The sequence below is a fragment of the Molossus molossus genome, unplaced genomic scaffold (genome assembly GCF_014108415.1).
Source record: "Molossus molossus isolate mMolMol1 unplaced genomic scaffold, mMolMol1.p scaffold_m16_p_15, whole genome shotgun sequence".
Classification (NCBI taxonomy): Eukaryota; Metazoa; Chordata; class Mammalia; order Chiroptera; family Molossidae; genus Molossus; species Molossus molossus.
Genome location: NW_023425350.1, coordinates 74,091,726 through 74,114,718, shown reverse-complemented (window position 1 = coordinate 74,114,718; position 22,993 = coordinate 74,091,726). Strand labels below are relative to the sequence as shown.

General features: G+C 40.5%; 1 protein-coding gene across 1 annotated transcript in view; it reads left to right on the top strand.

The window, feature by feature from the left end:
- Positions 1 to 22,993, top strand: part of VWA3B (von Willebrand factor A domain containing 3B) — a 219,622-nt gene that overhangs the window by 69,960 nt on the left and 126,669 nt on the right. The window contains exons 8-9 of the mRNA XM_036263356.1: positions 8,079 to 8,275; positions 15,941 to 16,095. Of these exons, the coding sequence (XP_036119249.1) occupies positions 8,079 to 8,275; positions 15,941 to 16,095 (352 nt within the window). The remainder of the gene's footprint in view (positions 1 to 8,078; positions 8,276 to 15,940; positions 16,096 to 22,993) is intronic.

Genomic DNA, 22,993 nt, shown 5'->3' with positions numbered 1-22,993 from the left:
TCTAATTTCAGACAACATAGACTCTAAGACAAAAATTTTTACAAAGAGGGATATTTGATAATAATAAAAGGGTCAATTTACCAAGAAGGTATAAAAATTATAAATATACATGCACCTAACAACATATCTCCAAAATATATAAAACAAAAACTGATTAATTGAAAGGAGAAATTGTTTAATACTAATAGTTGAAGACTTTACTATCCCACTTTCAATAATAAGTGGAATGACTAGGCAGAAAATCAATAAGGAAATGGGAAACTTTAACAATACAATAAACAAACTACATCTATTAGATATCTATAGAATACCCTATTCAACAGCAGTAGTATACACATTCTTCTCAAATGCACACAGATTATTCTTCAGAAGAGACTGTATGTTAGGCCATACAATAAATTTAAAACAATTGAAATATAATTCAAGATATGTTCTCTGATCACAATGGATGAAATGAACATTAAAAAAAGAAACAGATGGAAATTTTGGAAACTGACACATATGTGTATATTAATAGCATACTCTTAAATAACAGATGGGTGTAAGAAATCAAAGGGGAACTAAAAATACTTTGAGGTGAATAAAAATGAAAAATTTGATTACCAAAATTTGTGGATGCAGCTAGAGCAGTTCTTACAAGGTAATTTATATCTATAAACACATATATTAAAAAATAAAATACCTCTAATAAACTAATCTTCCACCTTAAGAAATTAGAATAAGAACTGCAAACTAAACTGAAAACATGTGGAAGGAAGAATAGAAAAATAACAGAGAAAAATGAAAGAAATCAAACATTGGTTCTTTTAAAAGATCATCAAAATTGAAAAAGGCTTATTTAAACTAACCAAGAAAAAAAAGGGCAAGAGAAGGTTGATACTATTATAATGAAAAAAGGGGCATCACTACTGGCCTTGCAGAAATAAAAATGATTATAAGGGAATTTTATGAACAACTGTATGCCAACAAACTAGATAAAATGGACATATTTCTAGAAACATATAACCAACCAAAACTAACTCAAGAAGAAACTAAAAATCTGAATAGACCGATCATAAATAAAGATAATTAGTAAGCAACTCCCTTCTTCCTCCAAACAAAGAGAAATCCAGGACTAAATTGCTTCATTGCTGAATTCTATCAAGTCTTTAAAGAGAAGTTAACATCAATTCTTCACAAACTCTTCTAAAATACAGTAGAGGAAGAAACACTTCCCAACTCATTCTAAGAGGTTAGTATTGTGCTGACACCAAAACCAGAAAAAGATATAACAAGTAAAAACAAACAAAACTATAGACCAATATCTCATGTAATTATAGATACAAAATCTTCAACAAAATACTAACAAACTGAATCCAGCAACATATAAAAGGAATTATACAGCTTGACCAAGTGGAATTTACTTCAAAATGCAAGGTTGGTTCAACACACAAAAATCAATGTAATATACATATTACTAGACTAAAGGACAAAAACCACATGATTATCTCAATAGATGCAGAAGACGCACTTGACAAAATCCCATACCCTATCATGATGAAAACATTCAACAAAGTAGGAATAGAAGGGGATTTCCTCAACCTGATAAAGAGAATCTGTGAAAAACTCATGGCTAACTTCATGCTTATGGTGAAAGACTGAAAACTTTTCTCTAAAATCAGGAACAAGACAAGGATGTCTCTTCTTAACATTTCTATTCAACACTGTACGGAAGGTTTAGCCAACACAAATAGTCAAGAAACAGACAAAAAGGTATCTAGATTGGAAAGGAAGAAGTAAAATTATCTCTAATAATAAGTGTTTAATTTGGTACTGATACATGTTACAATGTGGATTAACTTTGAAAACATTATACTAAATAAAAGAAGCCCAACACAATTTGTATGATTTCATTTATTAATATTTTTCTTTATTGATTTTAGAGAGAAAGGAAGGGAGAGGGAGAGAAAGATAGAAACATTGATGACAGAGAACATCGATTGGCTACCTTCTGCATGCCCCCCACTGGGGATTTGGCCCACAACCTGGGCATGTGCCCTGACTGGGAATCAAACCGGTGACCTCTTGATGCATGGGTCAATGCTACTGGGCTGCACTATCCGGGCTGTATGATTTCATTTATATGAACATGAATGAAATAGGCAAATTCATAGAGTGAATTAGTGGGGGAAGGGGAAGAGAAGGGAAATGGAAAGCGACTTAATGAGTATAAGTTTTCTTTTTGTGGTGATGAAAATGTGCTGGAATTAAATAGCGGTGATGGTTGCACAACTGTGTAAATAGACTAAAAACTACCGAGCTGTATACTTGAAAAAGGTGAATTTTATAATAGCTAAATTATATCTCAAACTTTTAAAAAATAGGAGTACATGGGCCCTGGCTGGTTTGGCTCAGCGGTTAGAGCATCAGCCTGCGGTCCAGAGAGACCCGGGTTCAGTTCCCGCTAAGGGCACATACCTCAGTTGCAGTTTGTTCCCTGCCCTGGTTGGTTGTGCGGGTGGCAGCCACTTGATGTGTCCCTTTCACGTCAGTGTTTCTCTCTCTCTCTCCCTCCCACTGCATCTGAACAACAACAACAACAAAAATGAAAAAATGTCCTCAGGTGAGGATTAAAAAAAAAAAAAAGAGTACATGGAATAAATATGCTTACTAAAAATGGGTTGGGGGGGAGCCTTGGCAATGGTGATGCAAGATTAAAAATTTTTAATTTCCCAAGGGAAGCAGATTCAAATTTTCTGTCTTGGTTTAATTCCAGAATTCCCACTGTTTCAGAGTTCAATTCTCACTACTACATGAATTTCAGATTCTGTATCTAAAATTCCCAAACTCCATTAATCCTTTTCTTAATTCTCAATCTTGATTTTCCACTTTATACCAAACATCTTGAATTGACTTGTGTTTATCTCGCAGATCATACTGTTTTTTAAAGGTATAATTTGTTGCCCACATCATTGATCCTAACCTGTTTTTAATTTATTTTAAATGTTATTTTTAGATATAGACACATTAAAATGTGGCTTTTAAAATTCTTCTCTTGGAGTCTTTGCTCCACTAGTGGTTTCCTCTCAGCCTTTGTACAGGTTTAAACATTATTCCTGGCTACTTGTAATTTTTTTTCTTCTTTCTTTTTGCTGATATCACTTCCAAGTTCTCTGAACCTCTCCTTTACAACTAGTTCACAGCATGCTTTTCCTGTGCCACTTTCCACATGGCAGCCAAGGGGTCAGGGTCTCTTGGCACCTGTGATAACAGCGATGTTGGATAGTGTGTACCAAAATGTGGTCTATCAAACATAAATCCTCCAAAATGTTCTATGCAGAAAGGTCTGGCACCAAATACCATTAGGAAATACCATTTATGCCTCTGTTCCTGGTGAGCCCACTGCTGAGTCTATAACAAAGGCTTAGACAAGTCCTGTGATAAAGAACCTGTTGAAACTGTTTAGTTTCAAGCTCCCCAAACTTTTTGCTAAGGTACCTTCTTTTTAAGTAACAGCCACCGAATGCAGAAGTAGTGTTTGCGGAACACAGTGTGGGAAATTACCTTGATGTTTCTGAGGTCAGTTTGAGATCTAGAGCTCTGGTTTACTCATTAGCTGATGATTCACACGGACCTAGCATGGCAGGAATAAGGTGCTAGACAGGTAACTTTCAGTGGAAGTATATTAGCCAGGGTTCTTCAGAGAAACAGAACCAATAGGGTGTGTGAATGTGTGTGTGTGTGTGTGTGTGTGTGTGTGTGTGTGTGTGTAGATGGAAAGGGAGAGAGAGAGAGAGAGATTGATTTAAGGAAATGGCTCACATGATTGTGGGTGCTGGCAAGTCCAAAATCTGTAGAGCAGGCCACAGATGGGAGATGCAGAGAACAGCTGGGGATGCAGTTTGGGTCCCAGGGCCATCTGCTGTCAAATTCTCTCTTCCTGTGGGGAGGTCAATATTTTTTCTTTTAATGCCTTCAACTTAATGGATGAAACCCAACTGCTTTATTCAGAGTATATGGATTTAAATATTGATCTCACCTAATAAAAACCTTCACAGAAACATCTAGAATAATGTTTGACCCAATATCTAGGTACCGTGGCCCAGCCAAGTCGACACGTAAGATTAACCTTCATTGTGCGGCCAGTGATTATGGTCAGTGGTGAACTTGTGATGGCTGTGAGCAGCCTGGGAACTGTGCCTTGAAGGGAGGAGTGAGCATTGATACACTGTGCCCGATTTGTCATTATGCTGTGGCCCAGCTATCACAGTGGTTTCAAAAGCATTGGCCAGTAGGTCTTACTCATTAAAACATGTTCTGAGATTGATAAGTAGGATGGAGGGGACCAGACCAGTTGATTCTAGGCCATGGATGTGGTCTGCCATGTGCTTTAGCAATCTGTCACATGGAAAAGGAAAGCAGTGTAGTCAGGGTGAGCTGTGAGCTCACGTGTCCATGATAAATAAAGGTATTATTCTAGGCTCTGTAGGTGAGAAGTTGTCTAAACATTTAGTTCAGATAACTTCAGGGGAATGGAAAGGACCCTTTTGCAAGTGACTCTAATGAACAGATGAGGCCTTCCCATCTGGTGTTGGGCAAAATGAGGCTCAGCCACTAATTGGTATAATTCACAGTGAAAATGAAACAATTTTTCCCTTTCTCCCCTTTCTTCAGCTTTGGAGCACCAAGGCTGTTTTTGCATGCTTGGCTGCCCCTTCTTTCTTTTGTGAAAGTAAAGAAGTTACTTTGGGGTTTTCCTCCCAGCCCCCTTTTGGAGGGGTGTTAATTGGGAGTCTGAATAATGCACTCAAGATGACTGCACTGCCTGGTCTTGGCTGAAGCTAGGAGTCAGAAGTTAGTCTCTGGCCTTGAAAACCCCGTGTTAAAATTGATGTGATGTGTTTTTAGGTAATTCTTTTATGGTAAGCTGAATTCATCACTAATAAAGCGTTCTTGTTGTTTTAAAAGAAGGCAAGCCAAAATAGAGCAGAAGGGTGTGACGTGTTACTTATGGAAATAATTGAATGAAAATTCTATTTCCTACTACTATTTATTTCCTAAGGGAGGTGAATAATAAAGCAGGAATAAAGAGGAGACAAATGTTTAGAATATAATTAACAATGGTTGAGGAAAAATAGCCTCCAAAAAGGTTTCTTCAAGGAAGATGACCACATTGAGTAAACTGCTCTATTGTCTTTGTGCTGCTTCCTTGTGATGCAGGAGAACACGCAGGGGAACCATGGGGTCAGAGGCTCCAAGAAGCCTCTGGTTGGAGCTCCCTGGGGTGAGAGGACACATTGCCAGTCAGATAGAAACCAACTGCTGGCACTGGGGGCAGAGCCCAAAGCAGATTTTGATGCAAGATTAGTTTAAAGTTCAAAAGCCAAAAACAGGGTTCTTTGAGATGTTCCAGTTCTAGCAGATTTCAGAGTACATTATTTTTAAAGTATTCTATGAAAATTTGAGGACGTGGCTTACATGTAGGATTAATGGCCAGATCCTTTATGTATTATTGAGAAACAATTGGCTCTAAAGTGTTTTATGTCTTCAAATTTTATTTTAATTATATAACCCCTTAAGTATAGTAATGGGTAAGAATTGTGTAATATCTTAGTGTCCATAATAGTGAGTGCTACTCCCCCCCTTTATTGATTTTAGAGAGAGAGGAAGGGAGAGGGAGAGAGAGATCAAAACATCCAATGAGAAAGAACATCGATTGGCTACCTCCCACATGCCCCCCAGTGGGGTTTTGGCCCACAACCTGGACATGTGCCTTGACCAGGAATCAAACCAGCGACCTTTTGGTGCATGAATCAGTGCTCAACCACTGAGCCACACTGGTGGGTGTGAGTGCTATTTTTTTAATGAAAAGTATAATTTGACTTGAATCTGTGTCTGGTGGAAGTATGACTGATGGGATCATCCAATCATATTTTAGGAAGCTCTTTCCATCTTATCCCAGGTACAAAGCTTGGCTGCACAGTGCAGTCATCTTGGAGTTTGAAAAATCCCAGTGTTCAGATCAATTAAAATAGAATCTAATGGGGCCCAGGCCACAGTATTTTAAAAATTCCTCAGAGGATTCCAGTGTTCAGGGTGAGAACCACTGATCTAAGTGGAAATGAACTCTGTAGGGCTGGTGGAAACTTGGTAAGACACTTTATAAAAACCCACTTCTGCCCAACATCCCTCCTGGTCCTCCTAGTTCTCTGCTGGTTCCAATGGGGCAAAAATCTCAGGGGTTTTTTTTGCCTTCTTTTCAGTGGAATGCAGATAAATATTTACCAATCCACACTTTGGAATGAAAAAAAAAAAAAAGCCCTGATTTGTAGGATTTGTTCATCTCCAGATTTTATAAATACAGATTTTGTAGCATGGTCCATTTTACCCTAGCGATGTGTTACCACTGAGCATGGGGGTGGAAGGAGAGGTGCACAGGTCAGTGTGAGCCAGTTCCAGACATCAGTGGTTCCGTCTCAGCTTCCGATTTTTCCTTTCTCCTCTGTGCGCACTCCAAGATACCCAGTCTCCCTTAAGTGGCAGTGGGAGTTTTGTGTCACCCAGATAAATAATTTTGTGCTTGTATGATAGCTGGCTTACATGGTTTTTCTGCCGAGGTAGCATAATACCTTCTTCCACTTAAAGAGTATAGGAAATCTTTGGAAAGTATCAACAGAGGGTACCTAAGGCTAGGGATATTTGGGCAATGGGCTTCTGGATTATACTTTATCCTGTGAATCTGACTAAGGTGAGTTAGTCATAGATCAGCTCCAGGTGCCTGAGCTAACATGAAGTTTCTGAGCCTGCAGAATTGAGGGCCAGGCTTTGAATCAGGATAAATCTATCAAGTTAACGGGGAACTCCTGGAAGGCAGCCCAACAGTCTTCTGGGGTTGACTGACTTCTACCTCATTGCAGGTTACAGGCCCATTCCAATCCCCCCTCATTACAAAGCATTCCCACATGACTTTTCTTCTTGAATCACTTCAACACTCCTAGAAAGGCCTAGTGGATGCTGTCTTCCATCTGCAGGTGAAGAATCTGCTGAAGCTCAGAGAGATTAAGTGGGGTGAATTGCCCAAGTTTGAGAACTTGCCCAAGCTAATGTTGTAACCCAGGAGATTGACCACACTCAGACTCAATTTTTCAGTTTTTGGGGATGCTTTATTAAGCTAAAGCCTGCATGCAGGGTCTGCCGTCCACGGACACAGCCGGGAGCAGCAGCCTCGAGAAGCTAAAATGGCTGAGTTTTATAGGGGGCTTGTGGTGCAAATTGCAAGCAAGCAGGATGTACAGAAGTGGAGGCAGTTAGCGATAAGCAGGAGGGAACGGAGGTGGCGGGGAGCTGAGGCGAAAGGGAACTGGGTGAACTGGGTCAGCACACATCTATCCTGCTATTCATTTTATTATCTAAGTTCTAAAAACTAACAAATTCGAGACGGATATCAGCGGTTAGCCAGGTGCAATACATATATGTTTAACAGTTACAGTTTTATGGGGTAAAGGGAGCTTCAGTTTCTCCCTATCAGTTTCTTTACAGAGCATGCAGGACACTCTGGCCTTGGGGCCATTTCTGTCCTCCCTTTTCCTGAAGGATGTTGCTTTTCAAATTCCCAGTGAAGGTCAAACTCTGGTTAATTTTTATGGGGCTAAAGCCGTCTATAACATTCCCCATTGTTCATCTTGCTGTCCCTGAGGTTGTTAATTAGGGCAGCTCAAAGACAAGTTGTTTTTCTTTATTGGATTCTAAGGACAGTGAGCTACAACACTAGTAAGTGATGGAGGCAGGACTTAAACCCAGAGCTTCTGACCCAAAATTTAATCCTCTTCCAACACACAGCCTCGGTCTGTGGGCCATCTCCACATATGCATGGGGCCAGTCAACTTAGGTAGAGGAGAGGGTAAGATGAAGAGTAGAAGGTTCCTGCTTTCTAATCTTGTGAACTAATTCTTTGCCAGTCCCGTTTTGGAAAGCATACTTCCTGAAACGAGTGGGGTCTAACAAATAACACATTCCAGCTTGGTTAATATTAAGGTGGGGATGAAATAGGTATGACTTGTGTATTATGAATAGCTAATGAACTGTGATTCCAAAAATAGAATCAGGAGCAACTTCTCTTGGAAACAAACCCAATCCAGAAGACATCTGGGACTCTAAGAAATGGCTGCAGAAATATGGCTTAAAAGCCCAAAAACTGTCATTTTATGATGTCCTTGCTGACTGTTCCTTCCGCCATGCTGATGGAGTTGTTGATATAAAAGCCAAACCTGAGAATGAGTCCATACAGACCAGTGCGGTAAGTGCACTCCCTGCAGGGCTGTGCGCGCGCTCTCTCTCTCTCTCTCTCTCTCTCTCTCTCTCTCTCTCGCTCTCGCTCTCTCTCTCTCTCGTTCTTTCTCTCGCTCTCTCTCTCTCTCTCGCTCTCTCTCTCTCTTGTTAATCTTTATTGTTGAATGTATTACAGATGTTCCTCATTTTTCCCCCATTGACCCCCTCCTCCCCACTCCTGTCCCTTCCTGCCTTTTCCTACATTGTTCTCTGTGTCTATTTGTTATGCATATATGCATATAAATTCTGTGGTTTATTTCTTCCCACCCCCGAACCCCCCTTCCCTTTGAGGTTTGTCAGTCTAGCAACAAATTTGTACTTCTTAATCCCTTCACCTTTTTCACCCATTGCCCCATCCCCCCTCCCATCTGGCAATCAACAAAATGTTCTCTACATCTATGAGAATGTTTCTATTCTGCTTGTTCATTTTGTTTGTAGATTCAATTGTCGATAGATATGTATTCATTGCCATTTTGTTTGTTTATATTTTTTATCTTTTTCTTCAAAAAGACCCTTCAACATTTCATATAATAATGGTTTGGTGGTGATGAACTCCTTTAGCTTTTCCTTGTCTGGGAAACTCTTTATATGGCCATCAATTGTAAATGACAGCTTTGCAGGATAGAGTAATCTTGGTTGTAGGTTCTTGCTTTTCATCACTCTGAATACTTCTTGCCACTCCCTTCTGGCCTGCAGAGTTTATTTTTAGAAATCAGCTGACAGTCCAATGGGAACTCCCTTGTGGGTAATTAACTGCTTTTTTCATGCTGCTTTTAGGATTCTCTCTCTGTCTTGAACCTTTTGCATTTTGATGATGATGTGTCTTGGTGTGGGCCTCTTGGGGTTCATCTTGTTTAGGACTCTCTGTGCTTCCTGGACTTGTATGTCTCTTTCTTTCACCAAGTAAGGGAAATTTTCTACCATTATTGTTTCAAATAGGTTTTCGATTTCTTGTTCTCTCTCTTCTCCTTCTGGCACTCCCCAGATGCGAATATTGGCACGCTTGAAGTTGTCTCAGAGGCTCTTTACACTATCCTCATTTTTTTGGATTCTTTTTTCTTTTTGCTGTTCTGATTGGGGTGTTTTTTGCTTCTTTATATTCCAAATCAATGGTTTGCTTCTTGGCTTTACTTACTCTACTATTGAATCTGTGTAAATTCTTTATTCAGTTAGTGCCTCCTTAATTTCTGACTGTGCATTCATCATTTCTGACTGGTCCTTTTTTATGCTCTTGAGGCCCTCACTAAGTTCACTGAGGTTCTCACTAAGTTCATTGAGCATCCTTATAAGCAGTGTTTTGAACTCTGCATCTGTTAGGTTGCTTATCTCCATTTCACTTAGTTCTTTTCCTGGGGTTTTGTTCTGTTCTTTCATTTGGAACCTGTTTCTTTGTCTCTTCATTTTGGCTGCCTCCCTGTGTTTGTTTTTATGTATTACTTAAGGAGAGGTATGGGGCTAGCTGAGACCAGGTGCTACTTGTTTGAAAGAATTTAGGAAAAGCTGAAGCAGGATCCAAAACAGGCCAATCCTATAGTTAACCAACTGGCAGCAGCTTGGGTGGGCCTGAAAGTTGGGTGGGGCGGGACCTCAGGGAAACACCAGGGTGGGGCTACCAGTGTGAGCCAGGTTGCTGGAGTCCCAGATATGGAGGCTGTCTGCCATCCCAGGGAAGGGCTCACCAAAGGTACAAAGGCCTCTGAGAGCATTTTGTTTCTGAGAAAGCCCCCTCTCCAGCCCTGGCTCCAGTGCCAAACAGCTCAGTTCTTTCCTGTATGTCTCTGGCGCCCCTTGAGCTACCTCCCCTCCAAGCTTAAAGGGAGTGAGTTCGATAAGTCCCTGTGCGGGCCCTTTAAGGAGCTGCCTGCGGCTCCAGCCGCCTCAGTCTCCTTGAGCCTCAGTTCCTGCTGGTTTTTCCAGCCAGAAGTTATGGGGACTTCTCTTCCTGGCACTGAAACCCTGAGCAGGTGCCTTGTGTGGGACGGGGACCCCTCACTCCTCAGGCAGGACCTTCTCAGCTGAGGTACCCTCCGGGTTTCTATCCGCCACACGTGGGTGCGAGACCAGTCTGTCTGCCTCCACCCCTGCTACCAGTCTCAATGCAACTGTTTCTTTAATTTCGTAGTTGTAAGACTTCCATTCAGCTTGATTTCAGGCGTCTTTGAATGAGGGTTGTTCTGTAGTTTAGTTGTAACTTTGATGTGGTTGTGGGAGGACGCAATACCGCATTTACCTATGCTGCCATCTTGACCGGATGTGTTCTCTTGATGCCCTGAGTGGGTAGGTAAGGCCTCCCTCAGACCAGAGCCCAGGGCAGGACAAGGTTAAAGGCAGCATAAAGGGAAATTGGCAGTGGGTTCCATGGAGAAGGATATCCCTTCTGCTTCTCACTGTACACTCCTTTGACTGGTACTTGTGGGAGTAGAGTACAACTCTGAGAATGGTTTCTAGAGATAAGTGAATTATACAGTAATTATACGTAAGCTAGGAGCTGGGCTCATGGTTAGCGTATCTACCCCTGTATGGAAGGGCTGTGGGTTTGATTTCCAGCCTGACTCTGGCTCATAGTGGAAGGATAATGATCTATAGTAAAAGCTCCTAAACATTAACACACATGAGTTAGTGGGTCTGGGGTGAGGGTGCCAAGATTTTGCATTTGTAACAATCCTCAGATGATGTTGAGGCTTCTGGTCCAGGGGGCACACTTTGAGAAATACTGATGTGTAAATGGAACCCAGAACTTTCCAAAGTTTAGAATTATGGAAAGACTAAAAAGTGTCATAATATGAAACAGAAAATTAGGATAAAATGAATCTTCCAAATTTATTGAAACCAACAGAAAGCTCTTTGAGAAAGTAGTAAAGGCCCAGCTATCCACTACGAAGTGAAAGCTGAAATGCCAGCAACAGAGTGTACTGGACTGGGAGAGGAAGGCAGGGTCCTTCTCAAATGCAGGCCTCTTTATGTATTCTCTACGTCTCTGGTTCAGTGTCAGAATCAACACTGAGATGTCTGTCAAGTCAGAGGTGAAACCCCCAACTCTCTGACACTCGAGCCAGCTGGCCACTCGGTTTCTCAGGGAAAGGGTTCTTTCTTTCAGGGCTGCATAGCCACACGATGTTATTTTTGCCCTCTTACTGCTGTGTGTTGACAATGAACTGCAAGGAGGAAAAGATAAAGAACTGAATTAGAAGAAAAATGCAGAATTGACGTAAGACTTGTTTCCTGGCATGTATGCTGGGATGCAGAGTAATTGCTGCATTGCAGAGAAATCTCATTTGTTTCCTCCCAGTACAATTTTCTGATTTTGTAGACATTATTCAGTAATGTTATTAGTTCAGGGAATAAGCATAACTAAATTTTTATTTTCAAAAATACTTGAGGACCTGGATATTTAAAAACATGAATCCTTGTCCATTTGAACCTCACTCACTGCAGCCTCCTGGTGAAATAGTGGTATGCTCAAGCCTAATAATGTTTTCTCCTTGTTCTTCCTGGACAGTTTTTTATAACATTTTAGAGGGAAAGTTTGAATAATGTGGCTTACAAATGAAGAATTTTACCTCAGATTTCTTGTGCTAACAAATAATAATGTAGTAAAAGTTCAGAAGTATACAGTACAGCTATCCTCTTTCACAAATATAGATGAAAAAGAGGCAATTTTATTTTTAGTACTTGGGGCTACATATCTGAAACCAGATTTATGCCTAATGGTGTGATGTGTATAAGGTAGGGAAAAACAGACTGAAAAAGGCAGATTGTTTAGGGTTGTCCCAAACTCCCAATGGGCAGGGCCCCCTAAACTTTTAACTATAAAAACCAGTTTGTAGCCCTGGCCAGTATGGGTAAATGGTTAGAGCATCAGCCCATGCACTGAAGAGTCATGGGTTAGATTTCTGGTCAAGGGCACATACCTGGGTTACAAGTTCAATCCCTGGCCTGGGTCAGGGCATGTGCAGGAGGCAACCAATGTGTCTTTCTCACATCAATGTTTCTCTTTCTTTCTCCCCCCCTTCTTCTCCCTCTCCCTCCCTCTCTCTCCTTCCCTCCCTCCCTCCCACTCTCTCTAAAATCAGTGAAAAAATATCCTTGGGTGATATAAACAAAACAAAACAAAACAAAAACAGCTTGTAGATACTGATCTAGAAAACTCATTTACACTGAGAAAGATATGACTAAAAAGGCTTTGCTGTGTAACATTTCCAAGATAAATGAGCATTTGGGAGGAGACAAAAATGCATTTCTAATTAGAAAATTTCAGGTAAAGTCTAGTAACTTGATATTTTGCTCCCCCTCCCCCCGAAATCACATTACATTTGCTTATGGTGCTTATGTACAAAGACAACCCTGATGTTTACTCTGGTCCCACCATTTATTCCTCTAATAAATGTTTATTGAGCTTCTACTATATACCAAGCAGTATGGTATGGTGGAAAGTGCACCAGATTTGGAGTGAGAAGACCTGGGTGTGAATGCTGTTTTTACCGGTTACTAATTATGAGATGTTGAGCAAATCATTTAATCTGTTTGAGTCTCACTCTCCACATCTGTAGTGTGGTGAGGGGTGGTGTAAAGTCCAAATTTAAAAATGTATGTCTGAGCACAGTGCCTGGTACTCGGAGACACCCAGTAGATGTCACCTGCCTTCTTTATTAAAAACATGAAGAGTCAGAAATAAGTATTTATGGAAAACTCATGTACTTTATATAGAAGGTGCATATTTGTACTCTCATATCACACATGACAAAATAGTCACAGGGCCTCTGAAAGGTTAGAAATTCACCTGCGATGTCATTGCAGGGTCTGAACTCAAGTCTGCTTGGCTCTCACACTGTGTTTTTCCCATTCTGAGACTCTGCTGGCTAACACCTGTATTCATGCAACTTGTGATCTGGTGTGTTTCTACTTGGGAGTGGATAAGGCATCGTTTGCAGATGCTATGTGATGGGATTAAGAATAGAGAGAACTCTCCTGTGTCCATCCCTAGGAACGTGGTGAGAAAAGAGGACATTTTTTTCCTTCCATCTTGCACTGCAGTGGAGATATAGTTCCCTCTGCCTGCCTTGGCAGGACCAAGGCTGATTTCATCATGCCCTTCAACCCTGTTCAGATCAGTCACCACCGGACCCCTGAATCTCATTCATGTGTGGCTGACCTCTCTTCTCTGAGCCTCCTCCATTTCTCCCTGACTCCCAGAACCACTCCACTGTGCCCTTTGGACCTAGAAGTCATCAACAACCCCCCTAGAGCCTCAAGTGTTCTGAGATGTTCCCTTTGCCTGCTTGTCTCTTGGTTCTCTCTTGAGGACTCTGGTTTCACTCTCCTCCTGTGGGCCTGGAGGTGAGCACTGGCATCTTTGCTCCTCTTTGCTGCTTCTTAATCATTCTCCCACCCTCTTCCCATGTCATCAGAATGCCGACCACTACACCTTCTGTGACTGTCACCTACTGAGCCCCAGGTCACCTCTGTCAATCCTTGATAATTAAGCTTCTGGCTTGCTGTCACTGGCTCTCTTTTAATCCCTAGTGATGTCAATACCATGTAGATAACCCTAACCTTTCATTTCTCTGACCTACTCTTCTCCAACAGCTTTCTCCTCTACTCTGTGTCTAACGCTCCTGTCATAGGCATAACCTTGACCTTGTCATTACAAATAACTTTGTAATCATAAGTCAGTCACATAATCAATTTCAAAGGTCCCACTATCTGATCACTTTTTTTTTTCTTTTTGATCCTCACCCAAGGACATTTTTGCATTTATCCTAAGACAGAGCTGGAGGTAGAGAGGGGGAAGAGAGAGAGAGAAACATCGATGGGAGAGAGACACATTGATTGGTTGCCACCCACATGGCTCCAAACAGGGCCAAGGACAAACCGAAACCAAGGTATGAGCCCTGAGTGGGAACCGAACCCGGGACTCTCTGGTCTGCAGGCCGACACTCTAACTGCTGAGCCAAACTGGCCAGGGCTGATCACTATTTTTAGGTCATTTCCTTTGCTACCCTAATTCCATTCATCTTTCAACCCTACTGGAGTGTACGATTTGTTGTTTCTACCATATTTTCTCTGTTCTATCCTTTAGTCCCCCTCATACATTCTCAACTACTTTTTCTCTCTTGCATTGTTGCACTCCCTAGCAAAACCCCAACCCTGGTTAAATCTAGCTTTCTGCCTTTTCTGTCTTAGACCTGTGCAGGTGATTACAGTGGATGAAACCGGAGAAAGACACACGGCCATAACATCTGGTTTCACCTTAAAGTCCTGACCTGTGACTTCAGGTGGATCTTTTGTGCTGCACCCCAATTTCACTTCCTCTCCCAGTTCACTCAGATTCTCATTCTGCAAGATGTCTACCTTATTCCACCTCCAACTTCAGCATCTCCCCCTCTGTGCTTACTCTCAACAGGTGCCCGTTTCCTATTTCACTGAACATTGAAGTGAACATCCATGCACACCTACCTCACAGCTACAAATCTCCCAGCATCTGTGTCTGTATGTTCTCTTCTTATTTCTTCTAGGATGGCTAAACTATCCATGCTTCTGTCTAAGGCCAACCCCTCCATGTGTTCAGTGGTCCCTATTCCTTCATTCATTCATTCTCCCCCTTTCTAATTTATAGCATCAGTATTGCCCTCATTTCTAGATTTTTCCCATCAGCATATAAACATGGTGTTGTTTTCTCCCATCTTAAATACAAAATGTCTTGACTCTCTACTTGCTTCCAGCTCTGCCTCATTAGCCTCATTCCTCAGCTCTTTAGAATTCAATTCCTTGCGAGTTTTATACATTCCCATTCTCTGATTCTGTGGTTCTCCTATGCCCTCTTGGATGCACTCCAGTCAGGCATAGGCTCCCTCTCCACCAAAATTCACCCTTTTAAGGGATACCTGAGTTGATAAATCCAGGGGTCAATTTTCAGTCTCTTTCTTACTTGGCCATTTATCAACATTTGATGTAGTTTGGTTACTTCCTTGAAATACTTTTACTAGTAGAAAATACACTGTCCTCTTTTCCCTTCTACCTAATTGTTATCTTCTGTCAGCCTTTTGTTTTTAAATCCTCACCTGAGAATATTTTTTTCAATTATCTTCAGATAGAGTGGGAGGGGGAGAGAGAGAGAAACATCGATGTGAGATGTTTGGTTGCCTCCTGCACAACCCCAACCAGGGCCAGGGATGAACCACAACTGAGGTACGCGCCCTTGACTGGAATCGAACCTGCAAATCATTGGTCCACAGGCTGACGCTTTAACCACTGAGCCAATTTGACCAGGGCTTGCTCAGCCTTCTTTGTTACTTATTTCCCAAACTAAATGCTGAAGGGCCTCAAGGCACAGCTCTCAGACCTCTTCTCTATCTGCATTCATCTCTAGGTGTTCCCCTTCTGGAAACAGTAGCTTCTCTGGGGCATTGGTGGGATTGCACACATCTTTCAGACCACTATTGGTGACATGTAGCACAAGCCTCCATATAGAGCAGGCTCCAGTGCATGTTTAGTTAAACCAACAGTTGAATGATTTTACTGTGGGAATGAGTGCTAACAGTTGTATGAATAAGGCAGAGATGAAGGTGCCATCTGTAGACTTTTCTTCTTGAAATGGCTTCTGAGTGGCTTCTGTCCTCTGTCCTTTCCTTAGGAGACCAACAAGAAGACAGTCCACGCAAAATACTGTAGCAGATTTGTCCATGCTCCCTGGAAGGATGGGAGCTTGGTCCACGTCTGCATTACTAAGGAGAAATGCACATGGTACAGTGAGAGAATTCATGCAGTCCTGGCCCAGATCCAGAGGAGGTTGGTGTTGTTACAGGAGGGTACAAGAGGTCTAGTCTCTTTTGAAATTCAAATCTGCTTGACCTTTTTGTAAAAGCTTAACCAAGAGAAATGGCCAGTAAACATGTTAAATCAAGTTGCCATCTGATGGTTTGCTGGTGGCCTTGTTAATAACCAAGGGTGATATTCAGATTCAGACTCCTAAAAACAGCAAACAAAGGTGCAGTTAACGTGCCATTTGTGCATTACTGTAGGAGGCTAAGGAATGCTTCACCTCATGTCTTGCATTTCTTGTGGGCCACAGGTAGATTGAAGCTATATTACATCTGTCCTCTTTACTTTTGAATATTACATTTAGGGCAACTGTTACAATGTGAACTATTTGAAGATAGTGGAATAATATATATGCATATATGTACTTTAGAAATCAGCTAAAAATAACTTCATGTGATCCCTCTCAACCCTGCTATTTCTTAAGATCTGGTAATACTAATGAATCTGGTGTGCTAATGCTGTGACCTCTATCTCAGACCCATGGGAATGATCTGCCTTCATGCTTTCACCTCCTGGTACAGGGGGACAGCTTTAGATCATGAAGACCAACTCCATTCAAGTACATGTGCTCTGCAGTCAGATAGAGCTGGATTCTAATCCCAGCTCTGCCACTTGTTGTGTGACCATGGGCAAGTTAGTTAACGTTTTTGTGCATTGGTTTCCTCATTTATAAAGTGGGAATAATAATGCCATTTAGAAATGTGTTCTATGGGTTAGATTAGATAATAAATGTAATGAGTATAGGCTAGTACCCAGCCTGCAGTAGCTGCTTGGAAATGAGAGTTCTCACCTTCCTTCTTTGTTTTCTGCTATAAAGCCACACACTCCAGACACCTGTCTCCACAGTACCCACACAAGCCAGCAGTGCACCAGCTGAAACCACACACCCCAGGCAGCAGCAGCAGCAGCAGCAGCAGCAGCAGAGCACAGATTGGCAGCTGAGACACATCCCCAGTGGCATCAGCAGAGGCTGATCAGGAACAGTGCCCCAGCCCAAGCAGCAGCAAAACTCGGGGAGCCAAGGCCTGCATGACAGACCAGTATCAGCCACCAGAGCAATCCTCCAGGACCCACAGCAGGCAAGAGGTGCCACACACCAAAACAGTCTGGGAGGCACAGCAGCCTTAGTTGATACACACTGACCTGCTTACACACTCCAACATCCATCATCGGGCCTTGAACTACCAGATTGCTAAAATGGTGAGACAAAGAAACAACACCCAAATGAAAGAAAAAGAGGATTCACTGGAAAAGGAACTACAGGAAATGGAAGAAAGCAACTTGTCAGATAAAGAATTCAAAGCAATGATTTTAAGGGTGCTCAAACAATTTGGTGAGAACTACAAGCAACTTAATAAGAATTATGAAGAACTCACCAGGAACTACTTCAGCTTAAAAAAAGAGGTAGAAGCTATGCATAAAAACCAAGAGGAAATAAAGAATGACATAGCAGTTATGAAAAATACTTTAGAAGGGTTCAATAGTAGATTAGAAGAAGCTGAAGACTGAATCAGTGACTTAGAAGACGAGGTAGAGAAAAACACTCAAATAGAGCAGCAAATGGGGAAAAAAAAAATTTAAAAAGCAGGAGGAGTTAAGGGAGCTGTGGGACAATACAAAACGTAACAACATTTGCATTATAGGGGTACCAGAAGGAGAAGAATCAGAGAAAGGAATAGGGAACCTGTTTGAAGAAATAATGACAGAAAACTTCCCTAAACTAGTGAAGGAAAAAGTCACACAAGTTCAGAAAACACAGAGAGCCCAAGCAAGATGAACCCCAGAAGACCCACAGCAAAACACATCATAATAAAAATGGCAAACATTAAAAACAAACAAAAAAAAAGAATCTTAAAGGAAGCAAGAGAGAGACAGAAAGTTACCTACAAGGGAGCTCCCATTAGACTGACAGCTGATTTCTCAATAGAAACACTGCAAGCCAGAAGGGAGTAGCATGAAGTGTACAAAGTAGTGCAAGGCAAGGGTCTGAATCCAAGACTACTCTGTCCAGCAAGGCTATCATTCATAATTGAAGGACAAATAAAGAGCTTCATAGATTTAAAAAAAAAAAAAAAAGCCAAAGGAACTTACTACCACCAAACCAGCACTGCAAGAAATACTGAAGGGACTTTTTTAAGAAGAAGAAGAGAGAGAGAGAGAGAGAGAGAGAGAGAGAGAGAGAGAGAGAGAGAGAGAGAAGGACACAGGCATAAAATGAAAACGGCAACTAATAACTATCATCAATAATGACCTTAAATATAAATGGATTAAATGCTCCAATTAAAAGACATAGGGTAGCTGATTTGATAAGAAAACCCAACCCATATATATTCTGTTTACAAGAATATAAACTAAAGACTCCTCACAACTAAAGACTCACACAGAATGAAAGTGAAGTGATAGAAAAAAATTTTCCAAGCCAATAGAAATGAAAAAAAAAAAAAAAAAAAGCTGGTGTAGCAATACTCACATCTGACAAGATACACTTCAAAATGAGGGCCATAATAAGAGACAGAGAAGGTCACTACATACATAATATTAAAACTATCAAACCAACAAGAGGATATAACCGTGGTAAACATATACGCACCAAATACGGGGCACCAAAATATATTTAAAAACTTCTGGAGGACTTCAAGGAGAGATCAATAGCAATACGATCATAGTGGGTGACTTTAACATGCCACTGACACTACTGGATAGATCTTCTAGACAAAAAATTAACAAGGACATAGAGCCCTTAAATGACAAACTAGATCAGTTGGACTTCATTGATATTTACAGAACATTTCACTCCAAAGTTGCAGAATATACATTCTTCTCAAGTGCACACAGGACATTCTCAAAGATAGACCACATGTTAGGATACAAAGTAAGTCTCTACAAGTTCAAGATGACTGAAATATCAAGCATCTTCTCAGATCACAATGGCATGAAACTAGAACTCAATTACAACAAAAACGTTCAAACACCCTAAGAAGCCTGAAACACCAATCAGAAAGAATATATGTACCCCCATGTTTGTAGCAGCACTATTTACAATAGCTAAGATCTGTAAACAGCCCAAGTGTCCATCAGTAGATGAATGGATAAAAAAGTTGTACATATACACAATGGAGTACTACGCAGCTGTAAGAAAGATCTCTTATCCTTTGAGACTACATGGAAGGACCTGGAAAGTATCATTGTAAGTGAAACAAGTCAAACAGAGAAAGACAAGTTTCATATGATCTCACTTATTTGTGGAATATAATGAACATAACAGTCTGAGGAATGGGGTAGTCCCAGAGATGTGGAAGTGGGATACAGACTGACAATCTCCTAAAGAGGGGGTTGGTGGGGGAGAGATAAACCACAGAACTTATATGCATGTATGCATGAACAGTGGACATGGACAACAAACTGGGGAAAGGGCAGGGAGGGAGGGGGAAGGGGGAATCAGTGGGGGGAAAAGGAGAAACATTTGTAACAAAAATTAATTAATAAAAAAAATAAAATAAAATAAAAATAAAGTGCTTCAGGTCCAACCAAAAAAACAAAAAACAAAAAACATGCAAACACTTGGAGGCTAACTAGCATGTTATTAACAACGAATGGGTTACCATGGAGATCAAGGAAGAAATTAAAAACCTGGAAACCAATGAAAATGAACACACAACAACACAAAATCTATGGGATGCAGTGAAAGCAGTTCTGAGAGGGAAGTTCATAGTACTACAGGCCTACCTCAAGAAGCAAGAAAAATTTCTAATTGACTTTTTAACCCTACAACTTAAAGAACTAAAAAGTAAACAAAAAGAAAAACCCAGCCCTGGCCGGTTTGGTTCAGCGGCTAGAGCGTCGGCCTGTGGTCCTGAGAGACCCGGGTTCGGTTCCCGCTAAGGGCGCATACCTCAGTTGCAGTTTGTCCCCGGCCCTGGTCGGTTGTGCGGGTGGCAGCCACTCGATGTGTTCCTTTCACATTGATGTTTCTCTCTCTCTCTCTCTGTTCCTCTCTCTCCCTCCCACTCTACCTGAACAAAAAATGGAAAAATGTCCGCGGGTGAGGATAAAAAAAAAAGAAAGAAAAACCCAGAGCAAGTAGAAGGAAAGAAATAATAAAGTTAGAGCAGAAATAAATGACATAGACCAAAACAATTCAAAAGAGTAATGAAACAAAAAGCTGGTTCTTTGAAACGATAAACAAGATTGATGGACCTTCAGCCAGACACACCAAGAAACACAGAGAGAATCCAAATAAACAAAATCAGAAACAAAAAAGGAGAAATAACAGCTGACACCACAGATATACAAAAATTCATCAAAACATACTATGAACAATTATACACCAACAAATTTGACAATCTAGGTGAAATGGACAAATTTCTAGAAACACAGTGTCCCAAAACTGAACCAGGAAGATATAGAAAACTTGAACAGACCAATAACAACAAAGGAAATAGAAGATGTAATTAAGAAACTCCCAGCAAACAAAAGCCCAGGCCCAGATGGCTTCATGGGGAAGTTTTACTGAACATTCAAAAAAGATCTAATACCCATTCTCCTCAAACTATTCCAAAAACTTCAAGAAGATGAAACATTTTTAAACTCATTTTATGAGGCCAGCATAACCCTAATTCCAAAAGCAGATAACGACACAACAAAAACAAAACCTACAGGCCAATATTCCTGATGAACACAGATGCCAAAATCTTTAACAAAATATTAGCAAATCGGATCCAGCAATACATTAAAAAAAGTATTCATCATAACCAAATGGGATTCATCTCAAGGATGCAAGGATGGTACAATATTCTCAAATCAATAAATGAGATACACCACATAAACAAAATGAAAGATAAAAACTATATGATCTTATCAATAGATGCTGAAAGAACATTGGACAAAATCCAGCACCCATTTCTGATAAAAACACTCAGCAATGTGGGAATAGAGGGATCATATCTCAACATAATAAAGGCCATATATGAAAAACCTACAGCCAACATCATACTCAATGGGCAAAAACTAAAAGCATTCCCCTTAAGAATGGGACCAAGACAGGGGTCCCCACTTTCACCACTCTTATTTAACATAGTACTGGAAGTCTTAGCCACAGCAATTAGACATGAAGAAAAAATAAAAGGGATCCAAATTGGAAAGGAGAAAGTGAAACTGTCATTATTTGCAGATGACATGATATTGTACACAGAAAACCCTAAAGACTCCATCAAAAATCTACTAGAGTTAATAAATGAATTTGGCAAAGTAGCAGGATACAAAATTAATGTCAAGAAATCAATGGCATTCTTATACACCAACGAACTCACAGAAAGAGAAACTAAAAAAGCAATCCCATTTACCATCATGGCAAAAAAAAATAAGATACCTAGGAATAAACTTAAGCAAAGAAGTAAAGGGCCTCTTTACAGAAAACTACAAGTCATTGAAAAGAGAAATAGAGGAAGATATAAAAAAGTGGAAGCATATACCGTGTTCATGGATTGGAAGAATTAACATCATTAAAATGTTTATATTACCCAAAGCAATCATAGATTCAATGCAATACCCATAAAAATACCAATGACATACTTCACAGAACTAAAACAAATACTCCAAAAGTTACATGGAACCAAAAAAAAGACCCTAAATAGCCACAGCAATCTTGAAAAAGAACAAAGTAGGAGGAATCACAATAGCAGATTTCAGGTTATACTACAAAGCCACTGTGATCAAAACAGACTGGTACTGGCACAAGAACAGGCAGATAGATCAATGGAACAGAATAGAGAACCCATAAATGGACCCAAGACAATATGCTCAATTATTATTTGACAAAAGTGTCAAGAGCATACAGTGGAGTCAAGACTACCTCTTTAGTAAATGGTGTTGGGAAATTTGGATAGCTACATGCAAAAAAATGAAGCTAGACCACCAACTTACACCATACAGAAGAATAAAGTCAAAATGGATAAAAGACTTAAATGTGATTCATGAATTCATAAAAGTCCTAGAAGAAAATGTAGTCAACAAAATTTCAGACATCATACCCAACAGAATTTTTACTGATACAACACCTAAGGCAAGAGATACAAAGGAAAACATGAACACGTTTGACTACATCAAACTAAAAAGCTTCTGCACAGCAAAAGAAACAACCATCAAAATGGAAAGGGAACCCACTATATAGGAGATCATAACTGTCAATGATACATCAGATAAGGGGTTAATTTCCAAAATATATGGAATGCTCATACAGCTCAACAAAAGGAAGACAAAGAATCTAATAAAAGAATGGGCAGAGGACCTAAATAGACACCTCTCCAAAGAGGACATACAAATGGCTAAGAGACATATGAAGAAATGCTCAACATCACTAATCATCAGAGAGATGCAAATTAAAACAACTATCAGGTATCACTTCACACCTGTCAGAATGGCCGCCATCAACAAATCATCAAACAACAAGTGCTGGCGAGGGCGTGGAGAAAAGGGGACTCTAGTACACTGCTGGTGGGAATGCAGACTGGGTGCAGCCACTATGGAAAACACTATGGTGTTACCTCAATAAATTAAAAATTAAATTGCTATTTGACCCAGGGATCCCACTTCTAGGAGTATACCCTAAGAAGCCTGAAACACCAATCAGAAAGAATATACGTACCCCCATGTTCATAGCAGCACTATTTACAATAGCTAAGGTCTGGAAACAGCCCAAGTGTCCGTCAGTAAACAAATGGATAAAAAGCTGTTGTACATATACACAATGGAGTACATGCAGCTGTAAAAAAGAAAGATGGCTTATTCTTTGAGATGACATGGTGGAACCTGGAGAGTATTATCCTAAGTGAAACAAGCCAAGCAGAGAAAGACAAATATCACATGA